Source organism: Echinops telfairi, unplaced genomic scaffold, assembly GCF_000313985.2.
Source record: "Echinops telfairi isolate 266 unplaced genomic scaffold, ASM31398v2 ScPeMD7_7420;HRSCAF=8458, whole genome shotgun sequence".
Lineage (NCBI taxonomy): Eukaryota > Metazoa > Chordata > Mammalia > Afrosoricida > Tenrecidae > Echinops > Echinops telfairi.
The window spans coordinates 26,345,695-26,372,449 of record NW_022111320.1 but is presented as its reverse complement, the minus strand read 5'-3'; the positions used below and the strand labels follow the sequence as shown (position 1 = coordinate 26,372,449).

The window sequence follows — 26,755 nt, the reverse complement described above, 5'->3', positions numbered from 1 at the left end:
ACATTTAACCTACTGTGCCACTGGGTCTCCACTATGTGTTGAAGAGTATTAAATGTGTCACAAACTGCCTGAAGAACAAACAAATCTTGGGAGAAGTACAGCCAGAATGCTTCCAAGAAGCAAGGATGAGACGTCTTCTCCCTTTGGAAATGTTGTCAGGAGAGACCAGTTCCTGGAAAAGGATGTCAAGCTTGGTAAAGTGGAAGGTGAGTGAAAATGAGGGCCGACACAGTGGCTGCAAGGATAGGTTCCGCAAAGATGATGAGGATGGTACAGCCCAGGCAGTGTTTCATTCTGCAGTGGGTCGGGTTACTGTGAGTGAGAATCAGCTCAACAGCACACAACAGCAGCCGCAGTTTTGTATCACTGAACAACTTCAAAGGAGCCCTGGTGGTGCAGGAGTTAAGCGCACCCGTGGATGTAAAAGGTTGTTAGTGCCCATGGTGAGTGATTCGAACCCACCTGCCACTCCATGGAGAAAGGCGTGGCAGTCAGCTCCCACAAAGATGACAACCCTAGGGATCCCTAGGAGCAGCTCTACGGTGTCCTATGAGATCCACACCCAATAGGAGTGGGCTCAGGAACAAGGCGTTTGGCAAGTTAGTCAACCACTCCAGTTTGGAAAGTGGACACATGATTCCTAAAGTCGATTTCACTGTTCTAAACGTCCGTTTCAAAGACCCAAGACAAATCTGCCTCAGAGATTTGGGGAAGGAGATGTAGTCCTATTCCCCTATGAGGAGAAATGCAGTGTAGAAGGAAATCATTTCATCCAGGGACTTGCTCTAAATTCTGAATGTGATTGACATGTCCTTCTTAGCAACCATTTGGAATTAAGCTCTCCAGCGTGATCAGAGGACATAATAAAAGTGATTGCTTCAACCATTATAAGCTAGTGATAGCTGCCTCACTCCTCGGTCAGATTGTTGACCACAAATTAATGTGTGTCAGATTATTTGCATCAATCAATACATCTGAAAATTTGCATTCAAAGAATCATCCACACAATAAAAGGAAGCAACATATTATCTAGCTTATCTTCCAAAATCTATCATGAACCCATGAGTGATGCATAAGCTTAGTCACCTCACATTTATGTATCGTGGGGATGAAGACGGGGGGTGAGAAAGACAGGCTGAGTGAGTATACTGGCCAGGCTTCAAGGTGAATGTCAGAGGGTTTCAAATGGACAGCTTTCCATGTTGCTAAGTGGTTCAAAAGTTCAGTGCTAAAAACAACAATCCAAGCAAGAGCACGAAAATTCTTCAGACAGAATTCAGCTACATCTTTTATAACAGCCTCCTCCGTTCATTCTTAAAAAGTTATATCCCTCCCTCAGGGGAAAAAGGATTATCCCCTATTTACTTGAAAATCCATTTACACAAATGCATGACCACAACCTGTTTGGCTCATTTATATAGGTGGATGCTCAGTAGACATGTGACTCTTATGACACGTCATTCAACGTTGGGTAAGGTTACATGCTAGATGTGGGAGGATGGGGCGTGGGGGGGGTTGGTCTCTTGTTATATATTTGCTGCTGATGCTCAGGCAAAGCTTCTGATCAGGTCAATGTAAGCCAGAGGCTGATAGGAACTGACAGTATGCAGTGGATTTAGAGCCTCCAGTGGTGGGGGCCGTTGTGACATAGGGTCATATGTTAACTCGTTAACCTGCAGACCTACCATTCACAAACCATCGCCATTCTGCGGGGGAAGACGAGGCTTTCTACTCCGTCTCGCAAACCCACAGGGACAGTCCTACCCTGTCCATAGGGCCACCATGAAGCAAGACAGTGAGTTCAGTAGGATTTTTGAGTGCTGGGACTAGTAGGATGGTTTCCGTGCCTTATCTTTATCCTTCTCGGCTAGGAGAGGAAGGGAAAGGGGATGTCTGGGCACCGGATACTCCGTGCCTTTTAGAGGACTCGAGGAAATCACAGCGGTGGCACGCAGAAGCCCAGGAGTGCGATGGCTCAGCACCTGGCGGCCAATGGAAAGTATGCCGGTTCCTGGAGAGAAAAGCCCTGGAAATCGAGTCCCATACAGATTGCGGCCTGGAAACCTTACAGGCCAGGGGTGCGACATGTGGACAGGATGGGCCGAAACACACCAGAGGGGGCCGAACCGCAGCAGAGGGTACGAGAAATCAAACTCCAGGCTCATCAGACACCCTCGAGTGTGAGCACAACGGATCCTGACAGGCAACAACAACAACAAAAGGAATGAACGACTGCTTCCCCGAACAACAGAGACCGCGAATGTCCTCGTCAGCCCAAGTCTCACGTTACGGGACTCCACTCACACGGCATTCTGGAGACGGCAAACCTCGGCTCAGACAGCAGAGCAGTGGGTGCCGAGGGTGGGGGGACAAGTTGACTCAAATGAGATGGGAGGACATTTTGGTGGGGTCGGGGGTACCAACTGCCCTCAACTTTGATTTGGCAACATGTAGAGGATTGTCAGAAAGAGTGGCTTTGCTGGTAACGTCCCCCTCCATAAATGTGGCTTTTAATTTAAGGTTTGTCCCTCAGATCCAACCCCCATAAAGGTACACGTGTCTGGTCATGTGAGCTGTGTCTCTCAAGATCGGTCTTCACATGGCACCACGCTCTCCGATTCCAACAGCCTAAGCGGTCATGACCAGGTGCAAAACACCATAAACCACCCCTGGTATTCCAATCAGTGAGGGGCTTGATATAAGCATCCGGGACTCATCCAACCATTGGAAAGGCTGAAGGAGACAGGAGCCCCACTAGAGACTTTCTATACAATCTTTCTATGGAGTCACCAGAATCATGTGGCTTCTCACAGTGACGCAGGTGGACGAAGACCCAGAACGTGAGCCAGGCTACCACAACTGCCTGTAAGCATTCCATGGACTTGCCCGCCAGCAGACATCCAATTCTCGCATAACTGCCTCTCCCTGTTTCTGCATTTAGAAACCTGGCTGCAAGAAGGTCTAGGATGTGGGGCCTTTGGGTCTCCAGTCTCTCCCATCAGGAGGCAGGAAGGTAGGCCAGGAGGGCCAGCCCACAGTACAGTCACACCACCAACCTTCCTGTCCGCCGGCAGGCATTCTCCAACTGAGAAGGCATGACAAAAACCTTCCTAAGTTTAAGTTCCCAATGCTGTTACTGAGGTGAACATTTGTTCTACTAATGGGTAAAACCAAGATCCTAACTCATTTCATTGTGGAAGAATATTTCATTTGCACATTTAGTTACTTCCAGCCCCAGCAGAATAAAATGTTAAGCTCATTTCATTTGATAACAGAGCCAACTACAAATCTCTTTTAACTTATGTATTACAGACACACTGGTCTTGGAGCTTTTATTCTTCTGAGACTTAAAATAGGTTACACTTTAAAAGGCATTCCCCACCCCGAGGTGCTTTCATAAGCCAGACTCAGGAGGAGTCTTCTATACCCTAATTACTGCTCCCAAAGACCCAACATGATTAAAACCATCAACCAGAAAAAACAGTTCACTTCACTAACGTGCCATCACAATTCTTCAGATTAGCCATTCCGCAGATTTCTTGCACACACAACTACATTCTAGGTTTCAAAAGCGCTTACGAGCCCTCTCTTTCTGGAGATTTTAGCCTTGAGACATTCCATTTCTTTTCTCCGAATTGTAGAGAAGGGAAGCAATGAAAACATTTTCCTCCTCCTGACAGGAAAATAATTGGGTGGATATTGCTAGTTTCTTCCACCATTAAGACCAATATATATGTGACAAAGTTCGTTGGCCTACATGAAAAATAGTGTCCGACCAATGCTAGCTGGTCCGAGTTGCGAGAACCATCTACCAGCGTTGTCGCTGGAAAACATGAGGGGAGTCTCCACAGAAGAACTCCAATTCCCTCTTCTCCGAAAACCACCAAGGCAGCCCATCACCCCGTAAGCCTCTCGTGACTATGAAGAATGAGCAAGCATCATCATATATTGCGCTGACGAACGGAGTCAGGGCAAAAATGACACGAGAAATGAATGCCTGCTCCCAACTCAAGGGGAGCGATCGCCCTAGTTCTTCATCTTTAGGGTGTCTGTTTGAAGTTGACCTTGGAAACTACTCGTGGGCCGTTATAGACTGCTTTCTGCCAATGGCACCGGCAGATAAAGCAAAAGGAGCAATCTATTTAAGTGCAAAGAACAGCCTTTGCCATCTAACAACTTCAGGTACAAAAGCTAGCACCTATCGGGGGAGCTGAGGACTAAAAAGAATTCACAGAATAAGGAATTCAAATAACCAGTCCTAAAAGTAAGTTTTTTAGGCTATGGGACCTGCTGGGTTTTCTGAAGATCTAATAACTCCTATCTATACTCTTCATTTCCCTCTAGAGCAAGACTTTAAATATGTGCATTACAGTGTGATCCCCCAAAGGCTCTTTTCTAGGAGAAAAAAGAGATCGTAGCTTTTCAACTCTTTTGCAGCTAGGCATCTCATCCTCGAATGCCAACCCAGCTGAGTCTCCCAAAGGAGCACTATGACGATGGGGCTCCTACCATTTACAGTCACCAACTTACCTTCTAATTCATCTTCACATGAGCTGCACCCCCCACCAAATTGAAACTCCTTATGTGAGCAGAGGCCAAAGGCAGGTGAGAAATCCCCATCCCCAATTCCCCTCGTAAGGACTCTGGTGGCACTGTGGGTAGGCATTGGGTTGAAAAGCAAGGTTGGCAGTTCAAAGCCACCCGTTATAAGGTGAGGCTACCTGCCCCTATCAAAAACGTACAGCCTCAGAGACCCTAGATAGGGTCACTATGGGTTAATGGCGGTGGGTATTAATTCATATTCTTCATCATCATCATCGTCGAGATTCTAATTAAATACTGGGCCTGTGGTTGGGGGGTGTGTGTCAAACAATGCTGTCTCTCATAAGAGCTAAACTCCCATCTGTGCGTGGAGAAACATGCTGATTGATAACCAGGATCAACTGATTGAAGAAAGCTGCCAGGGGCCTTTCAACTGTACAAAATCGATTTGGTAGAGTGCTCTGCAACTTTCAGGGTAAAATGATTTCAATTGCAATCACGACTAATCTCTGACACATGGTTAAGTGGGTCTCAGTCCAGCTTGAGAGATCACGTCAAGAGGGCACCTGGCTTCAAAATGAAAAGAAGCAACACAAATTCACTCATGACAAAAAGGACAAGTGTCATCGGCTGCATTTGGCTCCCTCTGCGACTTACATATAGACAGTTGGGCTGATGGCATAAAATCCATGAAGTTTAATGACCAGAGCCTGGCTGGGCCCTAAGAGCAACAAGGGCCACTCTTCCCTAACAAGGCAGGGCAGTTAACCTCTGTAGCCGCAGCCTGGGCTGCAGCGCAGCACCTACCGGGAGGCTTGGCCACTGCCCTGGCCAGATTCTGTAGCATGCGGGAACCAAGCAGGTAAGGCAGGAGCTGTGTTAGCATGAACCACAGCAAGCCACCATTATTCTGGGGACTGACACGATATATTGTAACTGCTCCCATCATGCCAATAGGCACTGTTTTAATCAGTCAAGAAGAATTTCTCCCAAAGTCAAAATGACTCCCATTTCCATGAAAATGGGAGCCCCCCACTCCCCACACCCCCTTACTCTCAGGGCACAATTCACCCACAGCAGATGCCAGACACGGGAACAAGAGGCGTGCCAGGCTGGCTATCTCTCTCCCCAGCAAGTCTTCCATTTTATAATTTGTCTCCTTTGGAAACACAGGAATGAGCAAGTTACAAATATAATTACCGTATTTCTGAACAAGCAGTCCCACAAGCTATGAATGCGCTAAGCGAGGGTGGCTAGCTTACCTCCGGCTCGGGCTGTAAGGTGGGTTGGTCTTCAGCGGAGTTTGGCAAGATGGCCCAGGTTATGTTGGCACTGGCAGGTGGCAGAGAGCCAAGGGTTCCGTTTTTCAGCTGCTCTGTGGAATGTGACTTGGGCCCGTGCCATCCCAGGATGTTTTCTGAAATAAAGACCTAGAATGATGCCAAGTATCTTCCAAATGGAACATTTATAAGCCCAAGAAATACTTACACCTCGTTGTATGAGGAAACCTGATTCCCATGGGCCTGCGGAGGATGCACATGAGGCTTGATGTAAAGAAGAAACCAAAGCAGCTTTAAGCAGCTTCTGTATGACGTGAGGACCAGACTGCCTGCCACCGCCGCCCCCCCCACCCCCGCAATCTGGACAAAAACAAATCTCCTTTGCCCAAGCCAAAGGTTCTTATGAGTGCTTCTCTTGATTCATGTTAATCAGAGAGTTAACAATAAAAACCAGAAGTCAAATGTTATTAAAACTGGGCTGCTCCAACGGTGGTTTCGGTGTGAACTGACACGATGATCACTATTGAGCAAAGGTGCCTGCAGTCAGATGTGCCGATGACAAGGAAGCCGATGCCGGGAGCCCCATCGCTGACAGGGCTGGTCATCTCAATATCGCAAGATGCACTCTTATGAACCCCAACTTGGGAAGCAAAAGCAGCTCTCTAATCATCCCTCAAGCCATGAAAAACAAAAGCCCCCTACGCTAGTATTAAAGAGCCCTCATGGCACAGCGATTATGTGTTGGGCTGCTAACCTCAAGGTCTACGGTTCGAAACCACCAGTCACCCTGAGGGAGAAAGAGGAGGCTTTCTACGCCCATAGTTACAGTCTTAAAAAACCACAGCAGTTCTACCCCGCCCTAGAGGGTCACTCTTGAGTCAGAAGCAACTCATTAACAGTGAGTACCCTACTACTATTTTAAAAGTCATGTATCACAGAATATTTTAATATGCTTAATATTGGGGGAAGGAATGAGAGGGACATTTCTCATTAGATGATGATGTGTGCCATCCAACTCTGACTCAGAACCACCCCATGTGACACAGCAGCATTACCACGCAGGGTCTCCCCTCGTAGTACAGCGAAGTGCTTAGATGCTAATTAAAGGGTCGGCAGTTCAAACCCACCAGCTGCTCTGTGGAACAAAGATGTCGCAGTGTGCATCCCTGAAACGTCAGCCTCACATATACTATGGAGAAGTTCTAGTTCTGTCCTCCATGGCTGCTCTAGGTCAGAATCAACTTCATGGCAATGGGTTTGGGTTTGGAGTTAAACTTTCTGGAATCAGATCACCAGGCCTTTGCTTCACCAACTCGCGCGGGAGCGTTTGAATCACCAACTCGTGCGGGAGCGGCCCAGCCCCAAGGAGACTCCCTGCACCACCAGGGCTCCTTCATAGAACTGAACTGGCTTCAAACTCAGCTAATTTACCATCTATGGGTTTGCTTGTATCTTTTCAATGTCCTGTGCATGGTTCTCTGTCCACCATCCTCCGTGCGTCTCCTAGGCCCGGCACACAGAGGAGAAACCTTCTCCTCGGCTGGTGCTTTCCTGGCAATAGTACCATTCTCTCTCGTGGCCCTGGGGGACAAGTGTTCCCTGGAATGCTGATGGCATGCTCTGGGGTCCCGCCGAGGGGGTGAACTGAACTCACACACACAGCCTGCCTCACAGTTACCACTATCGCCTGCCTACAAGGGTCAGAAGCAAAAAACTATGAAAACTCGGAGGCCCAAGCAGAAAAAGGCCAGTGGGAAGTTTCGATTTTGAAACAGAGAAAGACATCAAGGAGCTCACGAAGACAAAAGCTTTTCACAGGTTCTTCCAAAGCCCTGCTTCAAATAAGCAAATAAAAGATAAGAAGCCTAACATTCCGTTCTCAGTCTAGGAAGAAGTGGGACACCGGGCAGAGCAGAGACCGCCTAATCGGCATCCCCTCAGCGGTCAGTGATACCTGCCAGCCTCTTCACTAGAGCTGCCCAAGCGCATCTCCACGCGCCCCCAAATATGAACACCCCAAGGGAATCTACTGATGGAAACAAAACGCCAGAGGCAGCTGGAAAGAGAGGCGTATGTGCTCATGTGTGTGAGTTGGTAGGTACCGTGTTCTCCAAAAATAACATTCTAGACAATACTCTCTATCGCTTTTAAATGTCAAGTATTAGATTACTGCTGTAAAACCCTCAAATGACTTCTCAGTGCAATCAGAATAAAACCTAAATGATTTGGCTTTATCTTTTAAGGGGAAGGAGGGGGGTAGCCTTCTTTCTTCCAAGGGCCATTTGGATATTTATAAAATTATCAACTTAAAACTGAGCCTTGTGTATATGTGGTCAAACATTTCATTCACTCACCCCTGAAGCGATGGCCGGAACTGCTGCTCTGTGGTGAGGCGGGTGATGTCAGCTGGTACGGATGCTATTGTGGGCCTTCCACTACCCGTGGACCAGATGTTCCTCACCCCTCTTCCAGGGCAAAACCACGGAGCAGCCCACCCAACGTAGTTTCCCTCACCTTGTCACCCCCTATGCTCAGACTATGCTGAGATTTCTTCCATTCCTCAAATGAGCCAAGTTCATGATAGTCTTTAGAGGCTCTGCATGTGCAGTTCCCCTCTTCCTGAAGGCTGACCTCTCCAGCTGCCGCATTGGGAGGTGGACGGAGTCTCCGTGTGACTTCAGGGGTCAGGCACAACCATCACTTGTACAGAGAGGCCTCCTGGGACCTCTCCAGCCCCCACAGACACTCCCTGTCACATCACTCTGTGGACACCTTCACAGCACTTGGCACGATCAGAATGCATTCTGGCCAGAGCGTCAGCTCCCTCAGGCAGGGGCAGTGCTGCCCTTGCGTCACAGGTTCCCAGGACCGGGACCACAGCCCCACATAGGACATCCACTCAGTCAACATTTGATGAATGAAGGAATGACTACGATATCCAGAGACAGTACGTTTTTAATGACTGCGAGCTCATGGCCTCGTACAAATTAAAAAAGGAGAAGAAAGGAGACATGTGTCGTGTCAAACGGCTTCGGTCTAACAGTCCTTGCTGTCACTAAAAGGGGAGAAAGTCACAACCCTAAAATCACAGACCGAAGGGTTACTCAAGAACCGGGGAGGCATCTTCAGACACAGTAAAGCAGAAGAGGCTGGCTTCAGGAAACCCAGGATTCAAAGCACCAGAATCTGCCCTCAGAGAGGTGGGTAAAAACCTGTGAGGAGCCATCGAGATACAGCTGTTAGTCAACTCATAAGAAGACAAGGAGAGACGGATAGCCCACAGGCACCACAAACTCTTCTAACCTGAGAAGAGAAGAACTAGAGGGTGCCCAGCCTCCACTACCAACTACTCTGACCAGAGAAAACAGGAAAAGAATTGTGAAACAAAACTCAAATTTTCTTTAAACAGCCAGAACTACTGGACCAACAGAGGCTACGGAAACTTCCAAGACCATTATCTTAAGATAACCTTTAAACTTGGAATTGAAGCTATTCCCACAGGTCACCTTGCAGCCAGACTGGCTTCAAAATAAATACTTCCACTCATGCGTAATGTGTTCCCTTCAACAATTAACTACGAGACCAAGTGATCAATACTGACCCAGCAGCGAAGATGAGAGGGTCAGGAGGGGAAGCTAGACCCAGGGAATCGGAACAAGCAAAACGGAAATGAGAATGCTGGCGCAATGTCAACATTATCATTAATGTCACGGACCGGTCTCTATAAAAGCTTTAAAATGGGAACCTAACTTATGTAACATTTCACCTAAAACACAATTAACGTGAAGCACTGCTTTAATAGAGAATGGAAAGGCATTTTTATAAAGATCATTTAATTGGGGCCTCTTACAGCTCTTTTAACAATCCATACATCGATTGTATCAAGCATATTTGTACATATGGTGCCATCATTATCTTCTCAACATTTACTTTTTAGTTGAGCACTTGGTATCAGCTCCTCTTCGTACCCTCCACCCTCCCACCCTCATGACCCTTTGACAAATGATAAATTATTATTTTCATATCTTCTATCAGCAGCCATCTCCCTTCCCGCCCGGTTTCCTCCCCCCTCATCTCTCTACCTCCCCCCACCCTGCAGGTGTCACTACTCCCATTTCTGTTCCTGAGGGGTTTATCTGACCTGGATTCCGTGTGTCCCGAGCTCTGTTTGTACTTGTGTACATGCTCTGGCTAGGCCGCAGTGAAAGGCAGGATTGAGGTCATGACAGTGGGGGATGAGGAAGCCTCAAGGAACCAGAGGAATATTGTGCCTTTCATTGGTGCTATACTGCACCCTGGTTGACTCATCCCTTCCTTGTGACCCTTCTGTGTGGGGGATGACCCATTGTCTACAGATGGGTTTTTGGGTCTCTGCTCCAAGCACCCTCGATCTCAATAATAAGTTTGTTAGCTTGCTTGCTTGTTTATTTTGGGTCTTCTGATGCCTGTTACCTGATCTTGTCGACAGCTCATAATCACACAGGCTTGTGTGTTTCTTACATGTGGGCTTGTTGCTTCTCTGCTAGATGGCCATTTGTTTTAACTTCAAGCCCTTAAAACCCCAGATGCTATATATTTTGATAGCCAGGCACCATCAGCTTTTTCACCACATTTGCTTGTGTACCCATTTTGTCTTCAGTGATCATGCAGGAGGGTAAGCATCACAGAATACCAGGTTGTTAGAACAAAGTGTTCTTGCATTGAGGGAGGGCTTGAGCAGAGGCCCAAAGTTCTTGCACTTCCCTCAATGTATTGCCATATAAATATATGTACCTATGCAAATACCTCTATTTTTATGAATTAATATATTTACTTAAGTACACATCTACGTTTATACTTCCACCCATAGCTTTGCTTCCTAGATAATTCCTCTGTTTCCTTTTACCTTCCTCTGGAAAGGCATTTCTTACCTGTTCTGCTAACTGACTTATGCCTCAAAGACCCAGAGTAGATTCGGACTTTAAATATTGGGCATCAGTCTCATGAATACAAGGTACAATACTTAAAACAATAATGTCCTGTAGAGAAGTGAAGATATCTTGAAAAGTATCATGAAAACAACAAAACAATCTCTGCTTGTCCACGCAATCAAGAAAGTACATTGCCTCTATCACTCCGACATCTCACCTTTGCCCCATCACCCATAGATGGTATCCCAGGAGCCAGTGAGGCAGAAAGAAGAGAATCTAGACTGTCAACGGCACACTACATACTGGGATAAACAAAGACCAGGCAGACAACAGGAAGGTAGTGCATACATAGGGGCAAATATCGTTTTCTGCATTCTCCGTGGATTCAGAGAATCAAAGAACCACTGAGTGAAGCTAGAAATGAGTCCAGCTACTCAAAAATTTGGCCATCAGTTTGGGAGTCTGGATGGACCTGTCTCATTTGAAGAAGCAGTAGGAAAGTTCTAATATGGAGAGAGCGAAAAGATTGGACAGAACTGGGAGAGAAAAATGCCATTGTCGAGATGCTTTAGAGCGGATCGCTGGAATTTCTGCTGTAAAGTGTCATGGCAACACCAGCGCAGTACAGGATGAGGCAGCCTCTCTGAAACAGGAGGAGGAAGCCAGAGTAGCAAAAAGGGAGACGGGTGCATTATGGAATTACGTGGAGAAAAGCAAGTCAGCATTTGTGGAGTTAAATTTTACACCGATTCCTGGATAAAGAATCCATGCTGCACAACACCAACAAGCAGTGTCTGAAAACAAGGGTGCCCTGCCAGCGTGCAATTCACAGAGATGGTAACGAGATGGGAGATAAGAGAGGGTATGAAGGACAGGTCATTTAGACAGAAAATGCAGATCAAACTTTGAAGGGCATAAAAATCAGGCCAGTGTTGAACTTCACTGCCACACTAAAAACCAGAGGATGAATGAAAGAAAATACAAACATACAGATCTGGAATAGAGAGATGAGGTCATGTCCATCCCCTGCCAAATTAACTTTCCACCCAAGCTCAAACTCACTGCCATCCAGTCAACGGTGACTCAGAGCGAACCCCTGTGGGCTTCCGAGACTGCAACTGTTCATGGGAGTAGAAAGCCAATCTTTCTCCCGAGGAGCTGCTGGTGGCCTTGAACTGCCAACCATGCTGACCGCAGGCCAACGTCCAACCACTAACAATGGCCACCCCTTATTGAGCTTGTACTAGATGCCAAGACGATTCTGACATTTTCTGAATGACCCCATCAAGGATTATGACTGAACTCATCTGACAAAGAAACAGGCACAAGAAGCTAATAAGTGACAGAAGCCGAATTGAAAACCAGACGGCCTAGGCCCAGTCTACACACACAGCTAAATGCTGCGCCGTAAGCCTGCTCGGTAACGGTGCCCACACTCACACAGAGGGTACCGTCTTGAGGATAAACAACTTGAAGATATGTACCAAGAGATGGAAAGACAAAGCACAATGACAAACAAGAGCGAGTAGATAGATCAAAGGGTCAAAGCAGCGCATCAAGTTAAGCACAGAGCTGAGGAAGGCTAGGACTAAGGGGCCACGCACATACGACCCTGCGCACGTGCAATATTAAGAAGCTACCAACAAACCCAATAATTAAGTGATAGGATTAAAATAAAATATTGCATTAAGCAATATTTTTAAATCACCATGAAGATAAAAAAATCAGCAACTCAAGCGACTTGACCTTGCTTGCTTCTCCCAAACTACTGCCTCTGCCTTTATTATAAATGTGGATGTTCTGTTCATCATGGATTACTTGGTGCCAATTTTAATTCTTTAAAAGGTTACATTGAAGTGGTCTTTACCATCATGGCTGATTTCCGTTGTTGTTGTTAAAGTGGTATCAAGTCCACTGTGACTCATAGCACCGCTAAGAACATACCAAAATCATGCCTGCTCCGGGCCCATCCTCGCCATCGTTACCCTTGACCCCATTGCTGCAATCGATCTCATCGAGGGTCTGGTCTTTTTCCACCTCCCTTCCACCTGACCGAACAGGATGCCCTTCCCCAGGGGCATCGTGATCTTTCCTGATAACATGCCTAAAGGACAGGAGACAATTTCACCGCCCCCACTCCCAGGGACCATTCTGGCTGTATTTCTAGCAATCCACGGTACTTTCTAGAGTCTTCTCCAATACTTAATTCAAACGCACTCATTCTCTGCAGCCTGCCTTATTCCTTGTGGAGCTTCCAAATGCATCTGGGGCGTCTGAAAATCCCTGGGTCAGGCCATGCTTTAGGCCTCAAAGTGGCAGCTTTGCTCCTTAATACTTTAACAGTGACTTATGCAGGTGTCTCCAATGGAATACGTGGTTTTGTTTCTTGATAACTCCTTCATGGGTACTGATTGTTGAGCTAAGCAAAATTAAATCCATGGCAACATCCATCTTTTATCACGATGCCGTCTATTGGTCCAGAGGTGAGGATTTGGGTTTTCTTTCCATGGAATTGCAATCATACCCTGGAGGCTGCAGTCCTTGACTTTCTTCAGCAAGTGTTTCAAGTCCTCTTCGTTTAATGCAAGCAAGGTTGTTAATAAGCCTTCCTCCAGTCCTTAAGCCACATTCTTCACATAATTCAGCAACCCTATAAAGACATAGCTTTAGTGAATTTAAACTATGCAGTACTCCTTTATTCTGTTTGCACAACTGCCTCTTGATCTACATACGTTCCTCATGAGCACAAGGGGGGGGGTGTTCTAGGGTTCCCTCTCTTCTCAAGGCCATCCATTGTTTGTTATGATCCACAGGTGAGTGCCTTTGCATTGTCAATAAACACAAGCACCTTTCTCGTACTCTCAGCTTTCAGCCAAGAGCCATCTGACATCAGCAATGATATCCCTCATTCCACATCCTCTTCTGAATCTGCTTGCATTTCTTGTAGCTCCCTATTGCCACACTGCTACAACGACTTTTGAAGTATCTTCAGCAACATTTTACATGCATGTGATATTGATGATATTGTTCATTAATTTCCACAGTCTGTGCATCACCTATCTTTGGAATGGGGACAAATATAAATCACTTCCAGTCAGTTGACCAGTTACAGGTGCTCCAAATTTCTTGGGATAAATAAGTAAGTGCTTCCAGGGCTTCAACCGTCTCCTGAAACAACTCCAATGGTAGCTGGTCAACTCCTGGAGTCTTATTTTTTGCTAATGACCTTAATGAGCTTGAACTTCTTCCATAAAAGCAGTTCTTGATCATATGCTATCTCGTGAGATGATTGAATGTTGACCAATTCTTGGTCCAGTGACTCGGATTTCCTCCCACTTTCTGCATGGCTCTGATACTTCCTGCATGGCTCAATATTTGGCCCATGGAATCCTTCAGTATTGAAGCTCAATACTTGATTTTTTTTCTTTTTTTCAGGTCCTTCACTTTGAGACATGCCGAGTGCACGGTGTTCTTTCCATTTTCGAACTCCAGGTCTTTGCACATTTCACTTTAAAATCTTTCACTTCTCAAACTGCCTTTTGAAACGTTTTCTTCAGCTCTTTCATTTCTTCGATTTGCCTTAGCTATGCTGATTAAGAACACGTTTCAGTCTCTCTTCTAATGTCCACTTTGATCTTTTGTCTTTTTAACGAGCTTTTGCTTCTTCAGATATATTCTTAATGTCATCTCACAGCCCAGCAGGGGTTGTCACTGGTAACCCTCAGATCTGTAGTTCAATGCCCCTATCTGTTCTTGAGATGTCTCTGAACCCAGACCTGATCTACTTACTCAAGGTTGGATTTTGGCACTTACGGACCTGTTTTCATTTCTTCAACTTCAACCTGAACTTACATGACCAAGTGATGGTCTGGCATGGTGCACGGTAAGCCTCTGTACCCTTGTTTTGGCTGCTAATAGGGAACTTTTCCATCTCTCCTCCTCACAGAGGTAGTCCATTTTAGTCCTGTATACTGAATCAGGAGAGGTCCACATGTGTAGTTGCCAGTCATGCTGTTGAAAAGAGCTATTTGCAATGAAGTCCTGGGTCTTGCGAAATTATATCATGCAATCTTCTAGCCACCAAGACCTTATTTTCTAACTCCTGTTCCGTAGGTATTGACAACTTTCACATTCCAATCACCATTCATAACCAAGGCACCTTGACTACATATTGATCAATCTCAGATTGAAGACGTTGATAAAATTCATCAATTTCTTCATCAGTAGCTTTGGTAGTTGGTATGCAAATTTGAATGGGCGTATTCATTGGTCTTCCTTATAGATATGCAGCTATTATATCACAACTAGCATAAAGCTTCTTTTGGATGATATGGTATAATTCCTGTTGAATTTGTCATTCCCAGCATAACAAAACACAATTGTCTGATTCAAAATGGCCAATACCAGTCGACTTTAGCTCACTCATACTTAGGATTATTGATCTTCATGTGTTCTGTTTCATTTTTGACTTCCAATTTTTCTGGGTCAATATTTCGCACATCCCACCTTCTGAGTAGTGGATGTTTGCAATTGTGTGTTTTCCTCATTTGAGTTGTGCCCCATCGGTGAATCAATGCCCCCAAAGTTTCATCCAATCCAAGTCAGTCAGGCTAATGACACGGCTACTTTGAAGCTCCTCTCCTGCTGTACGGTCCGTGCTTCTCAAGTTGAGAGCTTCATCCCTTGCCGCGCCCCAACCAGTGCCCCACTGCTCATTCGAAGACAGCCAGTGGCTCATCCCCAGAAGTGGATAGCCTGTTCCTTCACTCCATCCCTTTGCTGCCTCCCCTATTTTTCACTCAAATCAAGCGCCACCCCCCCCTCACCCTCGTCACCATCCTAGACTTGACTATAAACCCGGCTACATATCAAAATCAAAGTGACACATAAAACAAATGCAGGTAAAAAGAAAGCTTGTGAAAAATTACATCAGTACCATATAAAATTCTGTTATCTTATTTTGGGTTATCGTTTCTTTTTTCCCCCATTAACTTTTTGAAGCGCCTTCATAGTAATAAAGCGCCTACTTCGTCATAAAGAAGGATTAATAATGAGTAGAAGGAAGACAACCTGTGCGACACCATAGCAGGGAGCAAGTGAGCGGACACGGCAGGGTTCACACGAGGAAGAGACAGGAGCTCGAGGGGAAAACAAACACTCGCGGTGGTTTTTAAGGTAAGTAAACAGCCCGTGCGTAAGTTGGGCAACGAGGTCGAGAAAGTAACACTAATCTGAATGTGGAAACCAATGCAGTTTTTGTTTTTCAAGTAGAAGAATTCAAAATAGGTTTTCACAAAAACACTCTAGGGTTGTAAGGATAATAATGTTCTCATTACATACAAGCACTAGTTTTTAAGAAAAACACAGATGGGCTAAATTGCTCTATTAAAAATAGATTCTCAAGATTGTATCATAAAAATGCAAGTCAAATCATATTTCATTAACTCTGAGGACACATCTATTTTCACATTTTAATATCTCTGAAATTGGAATTCACCTTACTTTTAATGGTTTTATAATTTAATTAGCAGGGCTTTCTTTTTCTTTCTTGTTAATACAGAAATGATGGTGTGTCTTAGCAGTGGTGGTGTTTGGGAGTTGATAAACACAGTCTTTTAGAAACAGTGGCTCTCCCATGGAAAGTGATACAGAAAGGTCAAAAGAGTCAAAAAGATACCAGTATGTTTATGTTTCCAAGTACACATCAAAGAAGACTGGAATCAAAGTATTCATCTCAAGCATATCAGCAACTGAAAGCAAAATCGACTGGCTATTACTTACCATTTAACTTTCTAACCCACCCCAAGGCTTATCAACAGGATGATCATCAGAGACAACAGACAAAAGCAGAAAAGCCCAGGGTCAGATGGGCTTACTCCTTCAAACCCTTTTCTACCCCCTTGCACGCCCTCGTGTACCTGCCTTTGGACGAACAAAGGGCAGAAGGAAACTAAAGAGAAGTGTTTTGTTTCCCCAACCCAACCAGAAGCAGAAGAATGATCGATCGAAGATTTAACTGTGGCGCTGTCTCCCCCCAGCCCTGGCCCCCATTCAGCTTTTCCTGCGAGTATCAAGAGGTGCATTCTCTGTGCTGGCCCTCCTGTTCTCTGTCCAGATTCCTGTAACACAGCAGTTCTCAACCTGTGGGTCGTGACTCTTTCACAGGGGTCGCCTGATTCATCACAGTACCAAAACAACAGTTATGAAGTAGCAACAAAAATAATTGTATGGCTGGGGTCACCACACCATGAAGAACCATATGAAAGGGTCGCGTGCGGCATTAGGACAACTGAGAACCATGGCTGTGACAGGTGGCTGGCCCTGCTAAAATCCTTCCTCCTCCTCCTTCTTTAAGGCACCTGAACGTGATTGGGGGAAGAATATGCCACAGAAAACGTCTCTGTAGCCATTCGCTGACCACAGACATGTTACGTGTTTTGTTTGGAATAAACCCATCCAGTCCAGCAATAATTTTTCACTTAGCCTCATATATGTCTCTAGTTCTTTTACTCTTAGTTTATGCCTAAGGTCCCATGTGTCGGCCACTGAGCCTTTAATGTCACCTGCTCTGAAACTCTGACAACAAGGTCCCTTTCCAAACACGCTTTGCATCAAGGCTCCTGCAAGGTCCTAGTGCTTATCTGGTGATAGATGCGTTTGTCTGGTTACAGGTTCCCAGTCTGAATGTGAACTTTTCCCATTAGATCAAGGTCTACAAGCAAGTAACTGCCAGGAAATACAGAAAAGAGTACTGTGCACCCCCCCAATCATTACAGATTTCTCTGTCCTGGAATAATGTCCCTCAAAAATTCACGCCCCCCTGGAATTTATGAATGCGGCTTTTCTTGGAAACGGCCTTGGCAGATGTGATCAAGTTCAAAAGAGGTCAGGCTGGATTAGGATGAGCCCCAAATCCATCAGGAATGGCGTCCTTCTAAGAAGAGGTGGAGGTGGATACAGACCCACTTGGAGAACATCATGTGGTAATAGAGGCAGAGATTGCAATTCCTATTGCAAGCCAAGGGGCATCTAAGATTGGGGCAACTACAAAAAGAGTTAGGAAGGACCCAAGACCACCCACCTCAAGCCCAAGAAAGGACCAACCCTAAGCCCCAGGGAGCAACGAACCTTATCAACCACTTGATAGAAGGTTTCCCAGCTTCCTACACTGCGAAGTAGATTTCTGTTGTCTTAAGTCACCTGGTTTGGTGAAATTGCTTTTGGCAGCCTTAGAACACTAATCCACCAGCGAGAGCCCAGACTTCCAAGTAGTGCAGCCTTTCTAAGTCGGAGTGCTGGACCTGGCTTTTCTTACAGAATTAGATGCACCCGCTCCAGGCTAGCAAAAACAGATGCCCCAGCCGCCGGGCTCCATTGCCTCCACCAAGTTGTTGAATTGGTTTGAATCACCATCAAGACTTCAAGAGAACTGCATACGGTAAATTAAGTTCCTTATTCATTTTAATGACAGTTTCTCCATTAAAAGGGGGTTAAAATAAGGCATTTCAGGCACCCCTGCATCCTAATGTGATCATTAGAGACAGATTGGTGAGCCTAACTGCTTAGGTGGGAGGTAGATGAATACTGTGTTCAGTTGCCTGTCCAGTTACTGAGCGTGTTTGAAATAAAATGAGCCTCAGACAGCAGCATCTGTAGGCAAAGCTTCCAAAGCCAACCTGTTCCCCAGACGGGAGAATGTAGTGCTACCGAAGATGAAATGCTGCATGACCACAAAGGAACTTTTTATTCAAAAAAGGGGAGTGGGCGAAGGAAGAACACAGCGCCAGGGTCAGACAGCAAAGAGGCTAAGCAAGAGCAATCGGTATGGATACTCAGTGCTCAGAGGGTAATCTGGACCTCCCGGCCCATTGAACATCCACACAAAATACTAACAGAGTCTCACTGTAATGAGCTTTTTATTTCCATCACCTCAGGCTGCCACGCCGTAGGCATAGCCATTATGTTTTTATTGGTGGGCTACCATCAACCTCAAGAGCCCTCAGACTCTAAACAAATGCATTTTTCTGGCTACATTTCCAGCACCACCATACGCTTACTCCATTAGCGGGAAATTCTGGAACTCTCTTTAGCTGCAGGCAACTAAGATGTTTGGATGCAGAAAGCAATTATAGATTTTGTTGGGGTTTTTTTTTTTTTCCTCTCCCAATGTATAACATGGATTTACCAGATACATGCAGAATGTTTTCAAACGTAAGTGACTGCGTCACATGGGATATATCACTTTTAAAGGTATCAAGACCACAAGGAAATAAAATAGCCATTATCACACCTCATGTGCCCCCGATTCTCCAACTTTTGGCCAGGTTCCATGGTGGGGGGGCCATGGGAGTGGAAGAAACAAAATAACGGAGGGGCTCAACAGGGATAGGGAGAGACCCCATGAAGCAACTAACTCCGTCATGCCACGTCATGTCAAGAAAGGTCTTCAAAATCTTGTGCGGGAAAGGAATGAAAAGATAATGGAATTTACCTCCCAAACTTCTGGAAGCCCCCGCATGTGTGGCATAATATCCCATGCCGATTGGTCTCCTCTCCTACCAAACAATTCTCCTTCCAATCGGTCACCACATCCGAAATGGCACCAGTAGTTTTTGTCCTTCCAAAGGCTCACTGCTCGGGAGTCCATTCCCACTGAGGGCAAGCCCTGGTATTACAACGTGGAGCTGCGCTCAGTGGGCCTTCCCCAGCTGCACCGTCACCTAGCAGCAAATCACCAAGTTTTCTTCGGAGGAGCTGCTCAGTGGATTTGAACTGGCAAGCTCGCGTGGAGTACCCAGCACAAGCCACTTGTGCCACCCCAGGGAAAGACATCAGGGGACTAACAGAAAGCACCAAAGGAAATGGAAGATTTGCTAGAGAACAGTCTGGAAGTGAGTTTCGTTTTAGGAAGAGGAAAATCGTCCTGCTCAGAATTACAGTCAGGGTGTAATTGGGTGTCAGGGACTAGAAGTTACCACGCAGGGAGAGAGACCGTGGAGAGCGATAAAAAGGCTCCAGACCTGACCCTAAACTTGTGCCCAATTTCACAGATGTTGACGTGCCCGGCATCTCACGGGAGCGCTCCTTTCCCTTTGCAGACCGGGCAGGAAGAGGACGCGTGGAGAAGCAGGTTTGGGTGCCTCCCCGCTGTGCCTGTGTGACATACACCCATTCTCCCCTGGACTGGAGCTGGCCGCAGCAATGTTTCTGTTGAGGTTGTTATCAAGGGCACTGATGACACAGCTGGGGAAATTTAAGAATGTAGGTAGACTCAGAAACAGGGCTGTACTCGTGTCCCCATCTAATGATTCTGATCGAGCTGCCGTTATATCAAAATGCATCCCAAACGTTAAGGAAATAAGCCCTGCAGTTTTTAAAAGGGATGGAGCACCATTTCTGCCACTGACTCTCAAATTGGTTAAAAAGTGTAATATGTATGAGAGAGAAGAAACCAGGGACACAAATATGAAATCTTCCCATTTGGGGAAAGCAGTTGTAAGTATTTGGGAAAGTTTCATAGTAGGCTTGCAACTGCTCTTGATGTCTGAAACGTTAGTAAAATATAATAACTGAAAGGTGAGGGTAGACATCGACATCCCTGGTCTCAGTTTAAGGACTCGCTGGGCAGCCTGCTCTGGACTGAACAAAATGCCACTAGCAGAAGGAGGTCAATGCTACAGTGGGAAGGGGGTGCCTCTAGCCTGGCTCCGGTCATTTAGCTCCAGGGTCCTGGGTAAACCATTTAATCATCAGCACCTGACAAATGGGTGCAATACTAACTACTCGGTAAAGGTACCCCGAAAACATGATGAACATTGGGGTAAGACTGGCACTTGAGAAATGATGGCGAGTATCACAGGAAGAAACTCAAATGGCCTCAACATAATCTACTCTGGACAAGCAACTGTGGCCTGTAATCTTCAGTGGCATGGAAGGAAAGGGCGCTCAAGGAGAACATGAAATACAAAGCCGACATGTCCCTAGCATCCTTTTAGTCACCTATGGTGCTCAATTCCCTGTTAATTAAATGACCTCTGGGCAATAAAGCTTGATGAGGCTTCTGTTATTCTGTTAATTGTGATACTTAATAATTCTGTGACATAGAAACCTCACCTTTCTTATAAGATTTATTCTGCACTAACATCTTTAGCTGCGTCTGGATTAAACCCACCTCTAAAACGTTGAGACAGCTTCAGGGAGTGTATTATCACCTCTAATGTATTCATAAACCAGGGATGCTTCTTGAATGTATCCCAGAGAAATCCTCACATGATCCAAGAGGGGCCATGCACGAGGATGCTCACTGCAATGAGGTCAGTGGGCTGAAAGCTGAGGACATGGTGGGAAGTCTGCCATCAGAGAGCGGGCACCAACAGCATGGGGGCCCCAAGCCGCAGATTCAGCCCGGTTACAGGTAGCGAGCCACATGCCTCCTAGCGATGGGTCTTACACATAGAACAAAGGAACAATGCACAGAGATCTACTACTTGATGGCAGCCAGTCTGAAATGAGTCTCGTGGTAGTCACGAGAAGGTGTCAGTGACCTGTCTAATAAGATGCTAACTATCGAGTGGGAAGAAAAAACCATTTGCCAGAGTGGGAAGGAAGTCGATGACAAGACCCTGGGATAAAAGAATACGCAGACGGATAGTGAATGAAGGATCAAACAGACACACAAAGAAGGACAGAAACACAGACACACATCAGGGCTCACTCCAAACACCAGTCCACTGGAAGTCTTACCGGAGGCCCCTGGCTTCTGGCTGGGCTGGCCCACCTGGTGCACACTCTGCTGTAGTAAGTTGAGGCACTCCCCAAGGCAGCTGAGGGTGGCAGCGGAGGTAGCTTTCAAGAGCAGCAGATCCTGGTCCAAGGCAGTGAGGGGACCTGAACCTGGGAGGGACTCGATGGCGTGCACGAGGCTCTTCTGCTGTCCTTCCACCTGGCTCATCATCTGCAAGACAAGACCGTGAGGAAGCAAGCGTTAGAAGTCGTTCACTCAACAGCCTCGGGACTCGGTGCTTAAACCATGGAATTGGAGGACAGTGAGGAGAGAGACCATCATCACCCAGGTGTGAGCCCAGAGTCAGTTCAGAGGGCAACACACAGAAGGAGTGAACTCTGTCTAGGTAAATCTCTCCAAACAGCTACCTGTCAATTGCGCACACCCACAACACGAATCCCGAGAGAATTTTGGAACTGAGAGCGGAAAGGCACCAGCAGGACTGATGGTATGATTTTAGAGCTTCGGAAAGTATATCAGCGATAGATACATGAAAGATAGATACAGAAATCCTTGTGACCATCTTTGAGGTTCTTTTACTACAGAAGGCTGTCGGAGTCAGCGGGGCACCAGAGGCACATCCTACAGCAAAGGTGGTGCTTCTTCGCTTTCCCTCTGGCGCCAATTCTCAACTCCTTGGCGGTGCTCTTTTAAGTCCAAGACACGAATGAACTCTCAGGCTGGCCATGATGCCCATGAAAATCACAGGGAAACCAGTGCAGCATCAGCCCACCCCAAACGCCAAGTATCTCCCCACTGAGGATCGAAGTCTCTCAACACTCTAGAAGATGTCAGAGGGGAGGAGAAAACCAAACCGAACAACAAAGAGCCAAACAGGGATTTAGCCCTGGTCGCGACTTGAGCAAAAGAGAGCCAAGATAAGCGTATTTTGTGGCGAACTTCAATTACAGCTACCAGCATTTGCCACGGGCAAGCAATAGCCGAACTGCAGTCTTTCATTTTGCAAATCCAGAGAGAAAGGTACAGAGCTAGAAATCGATTTTAAATGGTTATCTTGTCAAGTTCAACACTCCCGCCCCCTTTCACAACTGATCTCATTAAACAGGAGGATGCCCGTGAAGCCTTTGCAAGCTTTGCAACTAACAATGGCTTCAGGAGGAGTGGGGTAGCTGAAGCAAGAAAGCTGGCCCAGGCCGAGGTGCTGGCTAGCATCCAAGCAAGATCAAAAGCCCCTAGTCTGGACTCCAGCCCAACATCCTCCAGGTTCCTCCCATAATAGCCACCCTTAATGTGAAGTCAGTCTCCTGCATTGGCATGGTCACCCCCTGGGTGCTGTTACCACTATGGTGATGTCAGCTGGGGAGACCTGGGACTCCATGTTTCTGACTTGGACACAAAACTCACCTTCCCTCTAAAAGCAAATACCTATTTGCCATTGTACGCTAGAGCGGTCTGCTTAAAAACATCCTCCCTTGAAACTTCCCGAGACAGATGCTGTTACTTCAAAATGACTTTCAAGTTCAATGTTCACAGACATGGGCTCGCAGAGTTCTTACCGTAAGTACCCACACCACGCGTCTAAATGAGTGCCTGGTCCACAAGAGGGGTCCCATCAGCACCCATTTCTCCTTCAGGTCTGTGCTTAACAGTTGTCTTTCTTGGGAAAAGTCTCCCCAACCACCTCTTTGACAGTTTGCATCTCCGGTCGATCCCTGGCGTCTGGAATCTCTCGGAGCCAGCCTCCTGGTTCTCCACAGACTTACCACCTTCCAACACACCTTGACATCATCTCCTGACGCTCACTGCCGTGCCTGTGGAAGTTGCACAAGGGCGGGGGTCGGCCCCTGAGTAGCCTCACTGATGGCACCCAAGCACCGGCAATATTTGTTGAATGAATGAATGAATAAATCCCCAGGATTACCATTCTCTCACTGAAAGCGCGAGAGAGCCCACTCGGGACGCAGATCCCACAGAAGCCCCCCTGACCAAATGGATCCGGGATGAGCACAGCGGGGCTGGAGACGCAGTAAGTGAGGAAGCCCACCCCCATCAGTTTGTGTGTCAGGAGACACAGCCAGCCGGTTACATTCAGCCTCAAGCAAACGAAAGCGCTCCTATACGCGTTGGCAGTCAACTCTAAGCAGAGCTGCGAACGGGGTGGATTCCAAGCTCTGTATCGGAGTCAGCATTTCTGTAAAATCCAACCCTACAACCCTGTCTTACAAAAATGAGACATTGAAAGGGAAAAATATACAAGGGTGAGAAGTGTGATCCATTATCTTTTCTACAATTAAGGATGATATTAGGACGCCTAAGAAAAGATGAATAAAGTCAGGTTATTACCTAGATGGAATGTATTTGCGTTTCAGTCAACAGAAATAACTAACTGTATCCCAGTTACATAAAGTAGGATAAAAACATGCTTTCGGAAAAGAGTGTGTAACTCTTAGGTACAGAATCTTCCACTCTATTACGAGAGAGGTGTGTGCCCAGAGATGGAACCCCTACATCTGCTCTGGGAAAACAATTCCACAGCCTTCACTGAGCACCCAAGGGCAATGCGAGGAGCAGAACTGTGTTTAGAGGAAACATTTGGAAATGAAAGAAGAGTGGGCTTGGCAGTGACCATGAGTGGAGGGGCGACTGGCATTTGCCGGGAAGACACTGACATCATTGCCCTGAGCTGCCACCCTCTTAGATCCCATGGGATTTTTTAAATCGTTTTATTACAACTCCTATCACAATCCATACATACATCAATTGTGTAAAGCACATTTGTACATTCATTGCCCTCATCCTTCTCAAAACATTTGCTCTCCACATAAGCCCCTGGCATCAGCTCCTCATTTTTCCCCTCCCTCCCCACTCCTCCCTCCCTCCCTCATGAACCCTTGATAATTTATAAATTATTATTTTGTCATATCTTGCCCTGTCCAACGTCTCCTTTCACCCACTTTTCTGTTGTCCGTCCCCCAGGGAGGAGGTCACATATAGATCCTTGTAATCGGTTCCCTCTTTCCAACCCACTCTCCCTCTACCCTCCCAGTATCGCCATTCACACCACTGGTCCTAAAGGGATCATCCGCCCTGGATTCCCTGTGTTTCCAGTTCCTATCTGTACCAGTGTACATCCTCTGGTCTAGCCAGACTTGCAAGGTCGAATTCGGTTAGATCCCATGTTTTGCAGAGTAGAATAACCCCACAACGTTTCCAGTTTCCCTTCGGGTGCACTGTTGTTGCAAATATACACAGTAAAACATACACCGATCCCTCAGTTTCTGTGTGTGTAATTCAACGACACCAATCGCCACCATGCTCATCAGCCCTTTCTGAATCATTCCCTCATTAACAAATTCCACTGGACAGCTGTGAGAGAACTGCTTAAGGCCAAAGGTTCCCACCGAATCTTTCCACTTGCTGCTGTCAATTTGTTCCCATACGGTAGATCTGCAAAGAGCAGAATGCTCAAGGCTGGCACTTTTTACTACAGTGGTTCTCAACCTGTGGGTCGTGACCCCTTGAGGAGTTGAACGACCTATAATAGCAGCAAAATTACAGTTATGGAGTAGCAACGAAAATAATTTTCTGGCTGGGGGTCACCACAACATGAACTGTATGAAAGGGTCCCAGCATTAGGAAGATTGAGAACCACCGTTTTACTAGTTACGCTGGTTTTCCAATTCATCTTTTTATAGATCTACAATTGCAATAATCCTCCGTGCCACCCTATTGGTGATAGGATTGTTCCATCACAGTTAACTGCGCCCCCAACCCTGTTCTTTTCCCTTCTCTATCTGCCGTACCACTTTTACAAATTCAGATTTTGCAGGTTACCACTTACAATCATCAGCTGTTAATACCTTATTAACAAGGTATTTCTGTCACCATAATCTAACCTCAGTGTTCCATAAACAACCATCCTCCCCGTCACCCCTTCCCCCTCCCATAAGCTTCGGTCTCGACACCTTACCTTTTTATGCTTTTTGTGATAGCCTGTTGTTAATCAAAACACTAGACATGTAACATGTTTAAAATTTAGTCTGTTAAGATTTAGTTTGTTAACAATTAAAAATGTAACTTCCCCCCTACTACAAACCCATTTGCTCTGATGATTTGCTCAGCATATAGACTGAATAAGGATGGTGAGAGGATGCAACCCTGGCACACACCTTTCCTGCTTTGGACATGAACTCCTTGGGGAGCGAGGAGGGATGTTAAATGCCGTGCAGGTTAGGGCACAGCCCTACGCAACAGCAACAACAAACAGCCCTTGCCTAAAACCCCTTGGGTTACCCTATGCTGGAAACACTGCAACCTCATGCACCTCTGGTATCTCCTGCATTCACAAATTGCCTGATAAACTTCACACTGAAATAGAAGGTGTTTGGTGCCAGTGGCTGGAGCACAGTGGACAGCTCATCGAGATTCTTCCTCTATTTGTCTGCATCATTCAAAACGTAACTCCTGCCTTTTAGATCACAAATCGATGCCAATCTGACCTTCACACTTACTGAACTAAGTCCAAAAGAAATCAAGTGAATTCTGAAAGAAATGTAGGCTTCCCACCCCTGGAGGTGTTTAGCGTGGTTCTTAGTCTTTCAACATTCGATGAGGACGCACTGACGAAGGGTCTTCACCAGGGACGGAAGGCAAAGTTTCAACTGTCTCCATCTCTGGATGTTTAGGGACACTGAATAAGGAAGAAGAAAGAGGAACGATCCGGCGGTGCCAGTGAAGAACAGTGTGCGTCCCATGGACTGCCAAGCACAAACAGGTCTCTCTTGGAAGGAAGACAGTCAACAAGCTCCTTAGGACCACCGATGGCTTTGGACATGTCATCAGGAGAGACCAATTCATGGAGAAGGACATCATGCGTGGGAAGGTGGAGGGGAGCCCCAAAGAGAAAGGATAAACCCCGTGGCAGCACAGTAGGCCCCCCACAAGAACAACTGTGAGAACGGCGCAGGGCCAGGCGATGCTCCCTGCTGTTGTGCGCAGGCTCACTGTGAGTCAGAACCGACTCCAGGGTCCCTAACAATAGTGTTTCATGAAAGACACCTATGAGCGTACGAACGTGGTCCCCAAAGTCTGTCTGCACCAGAAAACTCCAATTCCAAATTCTTAAAGCACTCCCTTCACGCCTTCAAGTTTCCAAGAAGGCTTATCAACTCAAGAGCAAAGGGCAGCCCTGAGGGAATGCACCCAGCCACTGTCCACCCTGAAAACCCTCCTGGATGCACCTACTCTAATTGTACACACTTCAAAACAGAACCCTCGGC

The 26,755-nt window shown here is 46.4% G+C and overlaps 1 protein-coding gene across 1 annotated transcript in view; it reads right to left on the bottom strand.

Annotated features, from left to right (window-relative positions):
* OSBPL10 (oxysterol binding protein like 10) overlaps nucleotides 1-26,755 on the bottom strand; it is a 375,692-nt gene that overhangs the window by 64,712 nt on the left and 284,225 nt on the right. The window contains exons 6-7 of the mRNA XM_045297679.1: nucleotides 21,476-21,686; nucleotides 5,805-5,959 (exon numbers count right to left, since the gene is read on the bottom strand). Of these exons, the coding sequence (XP_045153614.1) occupies nucleotides 5,805-5,959; nucleotides 21,476-21,686 (366 nt within the window). The remainder of the gene's footprint in view (nucleotides 1-5,804; nucleotides 5,960-21,475; nucleotides 21,687-26,755) is intronic.